The sequence below is a fragment of the Hippopotamus amphibius genome, chromosome 4 (genome assembly GCF_030028045.1).
Source record: "Hippopotamus amphibius kiboko isolate mHipAmp2 chromosome 4, mHipAmp2.hap2, whole genome shotgun sequence".
Lineage (NCBI taxonomy): Eukaryota > Metazoa > Chordata > Mammalia > Artiodactyla > Hippopotamidae > Hippopotamus > Hippopotamus amphibius.
In genome coordinates this window covers 82,205,469-82,218,790 of record NC_080189.1, presented here as the reverse complement: position 1 = coordinate 82,218,790, position 13,322 = coordinate 82,205,469, and the positions used below count along the sequence as shown (strand labels likewise).

The 13,322-nt window shown below is 41.8% G+C and overlaps 1 protein-coding gene across 2 annotated transcripts in view; it reads left to right on the top strand.

The window, feature by feature from the left end:
- The window catches only part of POU6F2 (POU class 6 homeobox 2), a 470,305-nt gene that overhangs the window by 346,660 nt on the left and 110,323 nt on the right, over nucleotides 1-13,322 (top strand). For both annotated transcript variants that reach the window (XM_057733429.1, XM_057733430.1), the window contains one exon: nucleotides 4,305-4,663. In XM_057733429.1, the coding sequence (XP_057589412.1) occupies nucleotides 4,305-4,663 (359 nt within the window). The remainder of the gene's footprint in view (nucleotides 1-4,304; nucleotides 4,664-13,322) is intronic.

The window sequence follows — 13,322 nt, the reverse complement described above, 5'->3', positions numbered from 1 at the left end:
AGGAACCCCATACCCATGAGCAGTTACCCCCCAGTCCTGCCTTCCCTCTGCCCCTGGCAACCACTAATCTGCTTTCTGTCTCTGTGGATTCGCCTGTTCTGCACATTCCATACAAATGCAGCTATCCAGTATGTGGTCTTTGGCATCTGGCTTCTTGCCCTTAGCAAGAAGTTCAAGGTTGCCCTTTGTGCTTTTACTTGGTGCTCTTCCCTTCTCTAGGCTTGCACCAGGGGACTGGGCTAAGGATGGGCTTGAACAGCCATTGCGGTCACATTCTTTGCAGGATTCCTGGTCACTTGCAGTGATAAACCCCGCCCGCTTCCTCCCTCCTTAGCACGGGTCCTCTCCCCTCTGTAAATGTATTGCTATGAGGCAACTTCGGTCCCAGCCCAGCCCAGAGCTTGTCATCCTTCACAGCCAACTCTCAAACCCAAGCCTCCAGTCTGCTCGCGGTGCCCACAGATCCCTGAACCTGGGAAGTCCCAGAAAATGCTGACGCTGAGCCCCTGACTGCCCTGATTATAATCGTCTGATGTCGTACTTGGTGTTAACAAAGGTGAGCATGTTGCTAAGAACTGCTCTTCCTTTAGCGTTTGAGTCCCATTCGGCTTTCAGTGAATCCCAAGGTGTTTCAGTACCTTGCAAAGTACAAGACACGTTTGTATTTCTTCAGCATGGCTCACGGCCTTTCTCTTCATGCGCGGGTAGAAAGGATGAGTTTACTTTCCGTTTCCCTGCCTTGGAAGGAACTATATGCAAAGCCCATTCCATAGAGTTCTGATACCTCTGTGGCGGAGCTCTGTTTATGTGCGTGGTTTCCTGAGAACACCTCTACCAACAATCCCAAAGAAGAAATGTTTTTTTCTAACTTACAGTTGATACATAGAAACTGAACAAATGGAGAAATGCAAGCTTCTTGACTTCTCCTTTGTCATATTAAATTATTTATTTGAGAAGTTCCCATCCACTGGTTTTGCCATGCTGCTCTCTTCTCTCTAGGAAATTCCAAGTTCGATGGAAAATTGTTTTGTGTTTCTTTTTCAAAATTGTAAGTTTAAAAAATTTCAAACCTCCTAATGTAAATTTCTGTGCATCTCTTTAAGTTATTTCATACCTACTGTTAATGTAGTTAAATTACTATACCCATGGAGTGTATAGTAACCAGACATAGGGGAGATAATCATAAAAGGACATAAATACCAAGGAAGAAAGTAAAATCTTTAATATTCTATGAAATAGGGTCAAAGCTTTACCCCCAACAATCACCATTTTATCTGCAAACATTCTCTATAGTTCAAACATGTCCTTGAACCTTCCTAACTTGTATCCGTATCTCAGTATGCTGAGCCATTTAAAGGCTCCATATTTTAGCATTTTTTGCTTTTGTTTTAGTATTATTGTGTAGGTGCCTTTGACGTTTTTTAGACCAGAGTTACATTCTTGTACAACCCCCTCATGCTTTTCTTTGTATCCAGTACATACCTGAACGTATTTTGTTGTCCATCATTTCTTGCTTGCAGATGTCAAATTAGTTCATGTAACTCAAAGAGGTTTCGTTTAAGTTAAAGCCTTTCCAGGCAAAGTGCCAGTTACGGGAAAGACATAGCCGAGCAATGTGAACTCACCAACATCAAGAAACGAAGACATGTTTGGGACCACGTCTTATTAGTAGGTTAGGGTCTGCTGAACCTACCTGTCTGCCAATATCTATCTGCCAATATTCCCCAGTTTTTCCTGTTTTCAAATGCTGATTTAGATAAATGCTTTTCTAAGCAAAATGAAACAGCATGGTATTTAAGTCAACCATGAAAATAAGCACTGACATATGTGGCCCTGCCCTGAAAGAAATCAGGACAGGCTTGATTTGAATCAGGCAGGAGGCCAATGCAATCAGGTTCCCAAAATCTACAACTCCACCAAAACAAGAGATCAAGCCCAGGACCCACCAGATTGCAGAAGACCCTGGGGGGTCAGAATTGAGCTGGGCTCCCAGCTCTTCAATAAAATCTGACTTTGTACAATAAGAACAGAGAGAGGGGGAAATGGCAAAACCAGATCATTTTCTTAGAGTTCTGACAAATGGGATGGTAACTGGGTATTTTTTTTTAACATGGACTTTATTTCTCAAAGCAGTTTTAGGTTTGCAGCACAACTGAGCAGAAAGTTCAGAGAGTCCCCACTGACTACGTATTTTCCAGCCCTCTCTCTCACGTGCCGTCTCTGCCTGTAGAGTCCCAGAGCACTCTGGATTTACACGAGAGGCAGGACACACACTGGGCTGAGTGTTTGAACAGACCTGGAGTAACTCACTGACCCAGTGAGGACTTGCCATCCCCACTGGTCCAGCACGGAAGCCCTACGTGGACCTGAGAGCAAGAATTGGTATTTGGTGCCCCTGGGAAAGGTCAGGCTATCATTTCATCAATACAGCTATGCCTTGCTTTAAACAAACCTGACTATATATTGAAAATCTGCCTCATACCAGAGGTGAATTTGGAGTGATTCATCTTCCCACCACTTTCAACGACAGGCTCCCACCTCTCTAAGGTCTAAAGTCATCAGAACTGCCCAAAGCTTCTGTTCCAGGCAGTCCATTCTCCACACCGTCCTTCAGAAATATCACCTAAGCCATTCCGTCATCTGGGTGTCTCTCCAGCCTGGAATACCCTCTCTTCCTTCCTTCCAGGTATAGCGTTCACTCTCTTGGGCCCTCTCTGTCCTCATGAACACTGCCTTGGCCTCTCTAGCCCACAGAGAAACCCCTCTCCTCATTCTCCTGGACTTTTTCGTCAGTTTCCACACTGTTGACCATTTAGGCAACTAACTGATATGTATCAAACATCAACCATTAGCAGAACTATAACAGGCACCCCAAACTTGATTGTTTCTTATGAGTTAATCTTATCTCCACAAATACACTATAAACTCCTTAAAGTCAGGACTATGCCTCCTTGTTAAATCCTACATGTTACCAGACACAGCACTAGTGCCTAGCTAGTGTTTACATTTCACAAAATGATTCTTAATTTTACAAAAATTTTCCCTGGTTGATTTCCTTACAGAGAAATTTCTTCAGATGTGTTCAACATAGGGTTCAACGTACGTGTATTTTTCAAGAACATCTTTGTGTGAAGGCGGGTATATAATATGCCACTTTACAGAACCACCAGATTTTTTTGAGAAGCATTTTTTTTAAAAATGGAGATTAGTTTAATGTTGCAAACAGGAGTTACTACCTTTGGGAATCTTGACAGGGTAGCACTGTAGCCCAGGCCTATGGGTTCAACATGGATCCTTATATTTATTTGTAGGCTTATTAGAAAGCTTTTAGACTGGTATTCAGGCAAAGAAGGAAGTGAACTTATAGCAGCAATTTTCTCTAGATTATTCTTTGGCCAAACTGTTTTCTTGCTGCAGAAATTGTTCAGGGCTAGATGGGCACATGAGAACAAAGTTCGTGAGCTTGGTGTGAAGACAGCTTATCCCACCAACTCTTTTCATAGAATAAGGAAATCTGGAAAGAAGACTTCATCCTCTTGGTTCCTGGCCTGTCCTTGAGGTGCCAATGTGACAGGTCACCACAGTTCACATTGTCCAGCTATACCCCTTCCGGTTTAGGGGTGCTATGTCTCTTTGATGAGCAGGCCAAAAGTTCAGACTGAGGCTTCTGATTTTGCAAAACTGAGAAGAATGTGCTATCTTTAAATGCTTTTAGAAACTGTAGTAACATGAAACTCACGTGTCTAAGCAAATTGGGAGAGGTCTGAAGCAGGGAGGAGAAATGACACCATTTGTGGTATAGATGATAAGGAGATTACAAACACTTTAGCATTCTGCTCTTAACTCCATCGGAGCATTTGCCAAAAGAATTAAATGGGTTGAAAATCTAAATCAGATCTTGAAAGTCTAAGTGTATTTCCTAAGCGGTGTGGAAAGGAAGAGAGGGAGAGAGTACTTAAAAATTAACCTCTATTCCTAGTCCACCCTCTTGGTTTGCTCAATCCTTTTGAAAGTTATGCCTGATGTGTTACACTCTGATCCTCCCTAAATTTTAAAATTCCTCAAGAAGGGACTCTTGTTCTCGCGGTGCCCCACAGCCCTCCGAAATACCAAGGCGTTTCAGGGCATGAGGGTAAACTCCTTCTAAAGGAGAGCCTTCTCGGCTCGCAGGGGACCGGCTGTCAAAGCCACAGCAAGCGGTTTGGTCGTGTATGTTTCAGCTCCACGTGCCTGTTTCAGCGCCACGTGTTTGTTTCAGGTCCACGTGTTTGTTTCAGCCCCACGTTCCCTTTCTCTCCTTGCAGCTACCTCATCCCTCAACTCCCAACTCCAGCAGCTCCAGCAACTCCAGCAACTCCAGCAGCCGCCGCCGCCGCCGCCGCCCGCCCCGCCAGGCAGCCAGCACCCGCAGCCGGCCCCGCAGGCGCCCCCGCAGCCCCAGCCCGCCCCGCAGTCCCAGCAGCCGCCGCCCGCCTCCCAGCCGCTGCCGGCTCCGCCCGCGCAGCCTCCCGCCCACCCCCACCCCCACCCCCAGAACCAGAACCAGAACCAGAACCAGAACCAACCGTCTCCAACTCAGCAGAGCGCCAGCCCTCCGCAGAAAGCCAGCCAGTCTCCGGGACACGGCCTCCCGTCGCCGCTCACGCCACCCAATCCTCTGCAGGTACGCTCCCCGCCCCGCCCAGGGCACAGGGGACCAGGGCTGCCGGGTGGCGCCCTCCCCGGAGGCAGAGGGCCCGCCAGACTTAGCAGCCACTTGTGCAGCATCTAACTCAAATTGATCTCTTAGACGCAGGGAAGAGGGAGCAGATAGCAGGCAACTGGGGATGCATGTAAACGAAACAAATAGAAGCCCATTGATGTTGCCCTCCTAAGGATAAATGTTATCTGTTTCCTCCTGTGAGAGGACAGCACTGTAAGTGCACTTGTAGCCTGTAATAACTCCACTTTATGATACTATTTGAAGGCAGCAAAGATAGCACCCAATTAAAATTATTACTAGCAGAGTTTTGTAGCCCCGTGGAGAACTGCATCTCCTGTCCATGAGGCATGGTGGTTATTTCTCTGTATTATGAATACAGCAGTGTCTTACCTTAAGTACTTGGTGCTCTTTTGTTTCTATTTTTCCAAAGACTCTGGGGTTAGGAGGGTAAAGAAATTTAGCCCCCGTCTTATGTCCCAGATTCCATCCATTACTCCATGGACTAACAAGTACTCGAAATTCATGCCGAGACCCTCAACAAATATCTATCTTTATAAAATAATACACCCTCTGTACATTTACTTCATTGCTGCAAAGCTGAGAGCATCCAAAATAGAATTTCCGGCTAATCATGAAAGCTCATCTTTAATCTACCATCACTGAGGAGCAATGGATAGGAACATTAAAGTTCAGAAACCCATTCTTAACTTAGATGCCTTTCATATAAATTAGCTTCAAAAGATAATGATTCTGATGTCAACAGATCAGATCCAGACATTAATAGCTGTTTTGGACTTCAAAAACATAACGATGTTTTTTTTTTTTCCCGTGAGATTTCAGCTGGTTTAGTGCATTTGTAGTACAGTGACAAAGCCCCACAGAGTGGAACGCCTATGCACTCATTTCAGATGCCAACCCACCTCCCTGCTTGATGGTGGGGGCTCGTAGTGCAGTCAGTCCAGCCCTGCCCCACCTGAGGACTACAAGAGCGATGTTATCTTTAGGTCCTAAACAGCAACATATGCAGAGTCAAGATAGATTGGCCGGCAGACAGAAAGGCAAGTGGATTAGAGATGTAGTATTTTACGACCGATTTAATTTGTTGTCCTGTAAATTTGTCCATGAGCTTGGCTTCTCCGTAGTGGCCCAAAGTTTTCTTGGAAATGGAAACCTTTGGGTGAGATGAGTAATGCTGTTTTCCTTGGCGCTTGAGTCATGGCTACTTGTAGTTTGAACATTTTCTCAAGTTGGGTTTGAAGGTGTATTTTTTAAAATCTTACAAGTATGAGAAAACATAATGCCTTTGATATAAGAGGGAAATGAACACAGGCTAAAAAAGTCTTCATTGTACACTTGATATCCCTGGGGAGAGTAGGTCTAATCAAATTTACCAGATGCATGGTTAGAGCAATCCTGATGTTTTCAGCATTTGGAATTCAGCTCTGGTTATTCCCAAGAATGGGCTAATGCTTTTTTAAGAGCAGTTAAATTAGATCTATCTCAACATCATGTGATTAAACACTTGCTCTATAGGAGCCATCAAAATACGTGAAATTACCGAAGAAAATACGTGTCCTGCTCTGAGGGAGGAGATTACTTAGTCCTGCCCCCAGTTGTTCTACTTAGTCCAGTATTCCATAGAATTGAGTGAAAAATTTGAGTTCTATGGACATCAGCCTTTTTGGAACACTGTCGGCATTTCATGAATCTCTATCAGCCAGTGAAAGACAAGTGTAGACAACCCATCTGAATAGCTGTCGACAGGACTTTAAATGAGGTGACCACTCAGCCTCTTGGAAACAAATTCTATGAGGAGAATTTCCAAAAGTTCTCCTAATATTTTCCCATGGAAATCTGGGAGCTGTTTCATTTTTTATTTTTGCAACAAATGAAGGCTCAGAATCACATTTACTTCTTTATAACCCTGAGAGAATATTCTAATTTTTCACTGTTGGAGTTTTAACTTACAAACTTACTAAGTACATTGGTGATACTCTAACTTCTTCTGTGGATCTAAGGAATGACCACTGAAGGGGTGATTTGATGAAACTTCAAAAAATATTACTGAGTAGATAGAGAACTAATTTTAAATAAGTCCACATCAGTAGGAATAAAAGGATTTTTTTTCCTTTCACAATAGGCATGTGTAAAGTAAATGGAGAATGCCATGGTTTTAATATACTGGGGTTTTTTCTACACTAGCTGAAGGGTTTTTGAGTTTGTGGAACATGGCATGTTTGAACTTTTGAAAAAGAAAGCTATTTAAAGGAACTGAAAGACATTTGACTCTCAGAAGTAATAATCTTTATGAACTAGAATAAAGTGTTTTGTTTGAAGGTTATTAAGAGAATAAAGATCAACTAAATTCATATATGACAGCTTAAATTCTACTTTAAAATTCTTTATTTTCATGTGGGCTTTGTCTTTTTATGTTATTCAAAATCTGTCTGAGAGACATTAGTTTAGAACGTGCAACCTAGATTGTCAGAGAAAGCCAGTAATTCAGAAGGATTTTTGTTTAAAAAAAAACTTTGAAGGATAACAATCATTTCTAAAACTGTACAGATACTGTCATATCTTCAGAAAAAAATAATAAATGAAAGTAGCTTGTGTAGGTATATTTGGTGAGGTTATTCCTCAAGAAGAAAAAAAATTAATAGTACTGGCAGGTAGTAACACTCTAGACTAAAATTCTCCAAACAGTTCCGGTCAGGTTTTTGTCTAATATTGTAATATAATTTTTTCACTCTTTTACTCAATTCCATGAAGTGGATTGCATTTACAAAATAAGGTTGTTGTTTCGAAACAGATATGAGCCTGAAGTATTATCACTTCAGAGAACTGATTTTGGTTGCTCAGGGTTATAGGAGGCTGGTGGTCCAGCACTGATGCCAGAAGCTGGCCCCTGGGAGCCTGTCTTTAAACTCTTCGCGGAGAATCAAGGTCCACTCACCCACAACGTCATTCTCAGGAGGGAGAAGAAATCCTAAACAGGGGCCATAAGTGCAGAAGTCTTCAGGGGCCAGGCAGTCCGTATAAGTAAGTAAAGCCTGAGTATAAAACCCAAAGTGAAATTTTGAAAACAGTGTGTGGGACAGACAAAATGCATCTGTGAGTGGAATTTCACCCTTAGGTTCCAGGATGAATATCAATCCATACTCCTTATTTTTGCTCTAACACACCTGCCACAGGCTGCACCACAATCTAAAACCGGAAATATAGAGTGTGCTTGGTAGAAGCAGATCCTAAACATAAGTGGAAGCAACTTTGGGGGGCTGGGGAGATGGCGGAAATATGGTCTAATCATTCCTAGGTAGAGAAGACAATATATAGTCTTAATTTCAGTATATGATACTGATCTGGATAAAGACCCCATAAGCCTAAGAATGGTGAAATACCTCCTTTCTATGACCTTTCACATGACTTGCCTTGAGACTGTTCCTTGGGAGTTTTTAACTTGCACTAAGGAAATTCCAAACATTGTGTGAAAGGCCTCGTGTGTTCCTTCATGAGTGATCTGGAAATGAGCTTGACACGGTTGGAACCTAGTCATGGTGTCATGGGAAGAGGGAGCTTGTTCTAATTTTGATCCCACTTCCAACTAGCTCACAATTTGGAACAAGGTCTTTAGACTTCATTTTCCTCAACTGTTAAACGTGTGGTATATATGATTTTTAAGATCCTTTTCAGGTCTTTGAGTCTATGATCTAAATGTTGGTAGGCTGCTCGAATTTTATTGGATACTGAAAACCCAATCGTCCTGAAGATTCTCTGAGTATCCTTCAAGGTCAGGTTAATTTCTTCCCACTCGGCTGGGTGGCAGAGTAGAAAGGGAGTAAGGACAAACATAAGTGGGATAATGATAGCAGAGGCAGATTTTATCTTAGCCAGAGAGTCCAAATTAAAGTCAAGTTTTCATCCTCAGAGAGTTGCCGCTGTAAACTCTGGTCCCAGATTGCTTTTTCACACCTATACATTAGAGAAGCTTAAAAAACCAAATGCTGCATTTAACCTTGGCCTTCTGCATACCGTCTTGCATGGCAGGAGGCAGGATCATCTTTTCCTTTTCTTGTTGTATTGCACATTTTAATAAAAAAAAAAAACAGAGGGTAAAAGAAATCAGTGGAAGCAGTTTGGGGAGAGAAAGCTATCTGTGCTTTTATGAGGAATGAGGAGCACGGTCACCTCCTCGGGGTGAAGTTGCACAAGAGATAGCATAAAATTGTTCTCGACCACTTGCATTTGCTAATGTAAAGGTCTTGCTACCATTCAGGCATCCAGAAGTAAAACTGCATTCAGATTCCACATCTGCAATGAAGTGAGGTCAGCCTCCTGATCTTCTCATGTGGGATATTTTCCCCTCTGCCCCCACCCCCCAGCAAACTTTCAGTACTAATTTCCACAGTGATGGAGAGGATGGTATATTATCACTTTTTAAAACAAAGAGCCCAAGCCCTCAAGAAGGAGTTAGACCTACATGAATTCCATCCTTTTAAAGCAAATGGTCTCCAAGCATGTCTCCTTCTTATAGAAAAGGCCCAGTGCCTGGGGCCAACCCCCAGCAGTGAGCCTTAATTTAGCATGATATTAGTCAAAGCTTGATGGGTCTCAGTTTTTTTCACCTATAAATGGAGGAGGTAAAATTAAATACTTTCTGGAACTCTTTCCCTTTTATTTGGATTTTATGTTACAAACCTCTAAAATTCACTTGGATGATCCATGCAGGTGCAGGGGAGAAAAGACTCTTTTTTCTCTTCTCATCATAGGTTTTCAAGCTGGGGGGCCTGTAAATTAGACTAACAAAAGACAGATTAAAAAGAGAAAAACGGACAACAGTTTATGACACCTGCATCATGCATACACACGGGAGCACTTAGTGATGAGCAACTCAAAAGGGTGGTTAGAACTCCGGCTTATGTCGGGCGTCTTAGCAAAAGAACAACACATTTTTAGAGACGTGACAAGACTGAGGAGGAGGACTGTGAGCTTCTAAGGGTGGCAATGTAGGAAGGCAAATATATGGGGAAACTAGTAGTAGATAAACAAGATTTGTTATACAGATTCTTCTGGTGCCATCTCTGGGCTGGTAAGAGTCTAGACCTGTCTCCAGTAATTAACTCCTGTCCTTCCTGGTGGAGAGGGGAGGGAGGCCACCTCTACAAATGTATGTCCTCCTTTTAGGCAAAACAGGAGGTTGGCGGAGAGCTTCTCTTGGATCTGTTGATTCTCAGTTATTTTCAGCTCAAAATAATCCTCATGCTAAAGTGGCATATTTTGGGGTGGCATAGCCTGCTTTTTGTAGGCATATTTATATGACCCCTTTGTGGCCATTGTGAATTCTAGTAGAACTCAGTCTACACGGAGCTGAATCAAGTGTAAAATTCTCCTCGCCTGGGCTGAGACTAAGATAAGACAAGTGAGGCATTCATCTCAGATGCGGAATTCAAGGTGCACCCAAAAATGCAGTCATCAAGATAGATCATATTTTAATGCAATATTTTAAAAAATCAAAATGAATGCCAAAATCCACGATGAACTGAATATCTCATTTTAAAATACAGAATCAGAAACAGTATTGAGCCATATTGGAGTGAGAGGCAAAAGGAAAAATCAGTAACTGATTTTGTTGGTCATGAATTTTTTGCATTCATTTTAATTTTTTAAAAAATATCTCATTAGATGGTATTCATCTTGATTAGTGTGTTTGGGGCATGCCCTTAAATTTCATGCCTGAGATGAGTACCTCACTTATCTCAGCTTGGCTACCAGCTGTGTAAATGATTTACTTCACAAATACGGTCCAAGGTCAGTGGCATTCTGTCCACTGGAAATTTCAGCCAGGTCTTGGATGCCACTTTCTAGTTGAACTTGAAAATAGCATCAAATTTTGCACAATAGAAAAACAAGTACATGTTGGATAACGGATTGGGGTGGGGAGGTGGGGCAGAAACCCATCCTCCCTGTGTGTTGTACTGGTCTAAAAAACCAATAATTTTTTATTGAATTGAAATGTTATGACAATCAAAAAACTTCTTTGGCTGATATTTTTCACTGAACTGATTCATAATTTCATGAGATTAAGTAAGTTTGGTGAAAACGACAGAAGTATTGCTATGTAGACAACATTCTCCCAGAGCAACCCAGGCCATGAGGACCTTTTAAAAACTGGAATTGTCCACAGCGAGTGAGTAAGGCTTCCTCTTGGGCTAAAGAACCAAAGGAAACTTCATTATTATGGATGAGAAAATCCATCCAAGCCCCGAGAGTTCTCATGAAGATTAAATATAACATACTAATGAAAATGCTTTGTAGGCTATGAATTTGTTAAGCAAATGTTGATTATACTACAGATATGAAAGAGTATGAATTTATTTCTGTTTATATGACCATCCAATAAATGGAGGGCTTCATTCATGATTCCTATATTCAGCAAGAGGTCGGGTGAGGAATGGGAGTCCCTTTACCCAACCGTATTCAGCCCTGAATAAAATAAACAAAACATATTTAGCTCCATTCTCTGCAAGGGGCAATTTTTCCTTTTATGAAAGAAAGAAAATCTCCTTGAAAAAAACAAAACCCTCAGTTCAACATTACTGACATTTCAAAGAATTTATTACAAGCATTTGAGATCCAGGAGGAACAACAAAGTTTATATTGCTTTGAGAGTGGCAGGGGGAAAAATTAGTTTACCAAGAATATACTTATATACTGTTCTGCTGCTTTGTCATCGTCTAGATGTACTATTCCTGGGTCCTGCTCTGAAGATTAGTCAAATCACGTAGAAAGGGGCTTAACAAAGCAGGCAGTATGTTCACACCACTGACTATGGAAGCTCACATCAAGTAGCAATAGATAGAAAGGATGCCAGACTCAAAGGGGGGTGTGGAAGGAGTCCTGCAGCATTTGAACATAGCAAGTTACACCTTCTCAAGGAAACAGCACTGCTCAGAGCACGACAGTGGGGCAGATCCCAGCTTGTCTGGGTTGAGATCAGCAGTGAGCCTGGAGCCACACACCTGCCCGGTCCCATCACTGTCTGTTGGATGTAGCTGATAAGCTAATCCCAAGTATAGTTCAGAGTGCTTCTGAAACAGTTTTGCCTGCATGCGCGTAGATGCAGGTTTTATTGGCAATGGGAACCACCCAAAATGTGCTGGCTGGCATTTCACTCTGAATAAGCAAGACATAGCCAGTATTTATGTTAACTTAATACGATATTCCCATGCTTTCATGATCAAGTGTTATTGCTCATAGTTTAGCCTTGATTCATTCCCTGTCGGTTGAGGGTAAATTTTCCACAGGCTTTTTTTTTTTTTTTTTTGTAGTTTATTTTATTATTATTATTTTTTTACATATACATGTATCCATTCTTTTTCAAGTTCTTTTCCAAGGTTATTCCAGAATATTGAGCAGAGTTCCCTGTGCTATACAGTAGATCCTTGTTGGTTATCCATTTTAAATACAGCAGTGTGTCTATGTCAGTCCCAAACTCCCAATCTATCCTTCCTCCACACTTCTCCTCTGGTAACCATAAGTTTGTTCTCTAAGTCTGTGCATCTGTTTCTGTTTTGTAGAGAAGTTCATTTTTGTATCAGTTTTTTTAGATTCTGCATATAAGTGATATCATATAATATTTGTCTTTTTCTGTCTGACTTACTTCACTTAGGATGATAATCTCCAGGTCCATCCATGTTGCTGTAGATGGCATTATTTCATTCTTTTTAATGGCTGAGTAATAGTCCCTTGTATATACACAACACATCTTCATCCATTCCTCTGTTGATGGACACTTAGGTTGCTTCCATGTCTTGGCTATTGTAAACAGTGCTGCAGTGAACATTGGGATGCGTGTCTCCTTTCAATTCATGTTTTTCTCCAGATATATGTCCAGGAATGGGTTTGCTGGATCATACAGTAGCTCTATTTTTAGTTTTTAAAGGAACCTCCCTACTGTTCTCCATAGTGACTGCACCAATTTACATTGCTACCAACAGTGTAGGAGGGTTCTCTTTTCTCTACAGCCTCTCCAGCTTTTATTGTTTATAGATTTTTTAATGATGGCCATTCTGACTGGTGTGAGGTGATATCTCATTGTAGTTTTTTAATAGTCCACAGGCTTTTAAATTGACTCCCAAAGTATAGGCTTGCAAGTAAATATTCTCCAGATTGTAAAGCAAGCAGTTTTGCCATTATCTGCATTTATTAAGCATCTATGTGGTGCACTGTGACTTTAAGGATGTGACTTTAAGGAAGGTTTGCAGAACAGCATAGTGCCATAGGGCAAGTGTGGTCTTTAGAAGCAGGCAGACCTGGGCTCAAATGTTGGTCTGCTGGGCAGTTAGGTGAGGTCAGCCCATCCTTCCTAGCCTGAGTTTCCTCATTAGTGGGAAGGTTGATGTGAGGATTAAGTGAGATGATTTGTGTGAGAGTATCTAATTCAGCTCCTGATAGCTGGCTCTCAAAAAATATCAATATCCTGCCTGCCTCTTTGCCTTCCTTGAATATAGATGTTATAAGCCAAGGAGGACTGTGAGACAAAGAGACCCACTCGAAGCTGAACAAGAAGCAAATAGTCATGGGAATTATAATGCACATGCACACCACAATATTATGCACGGCA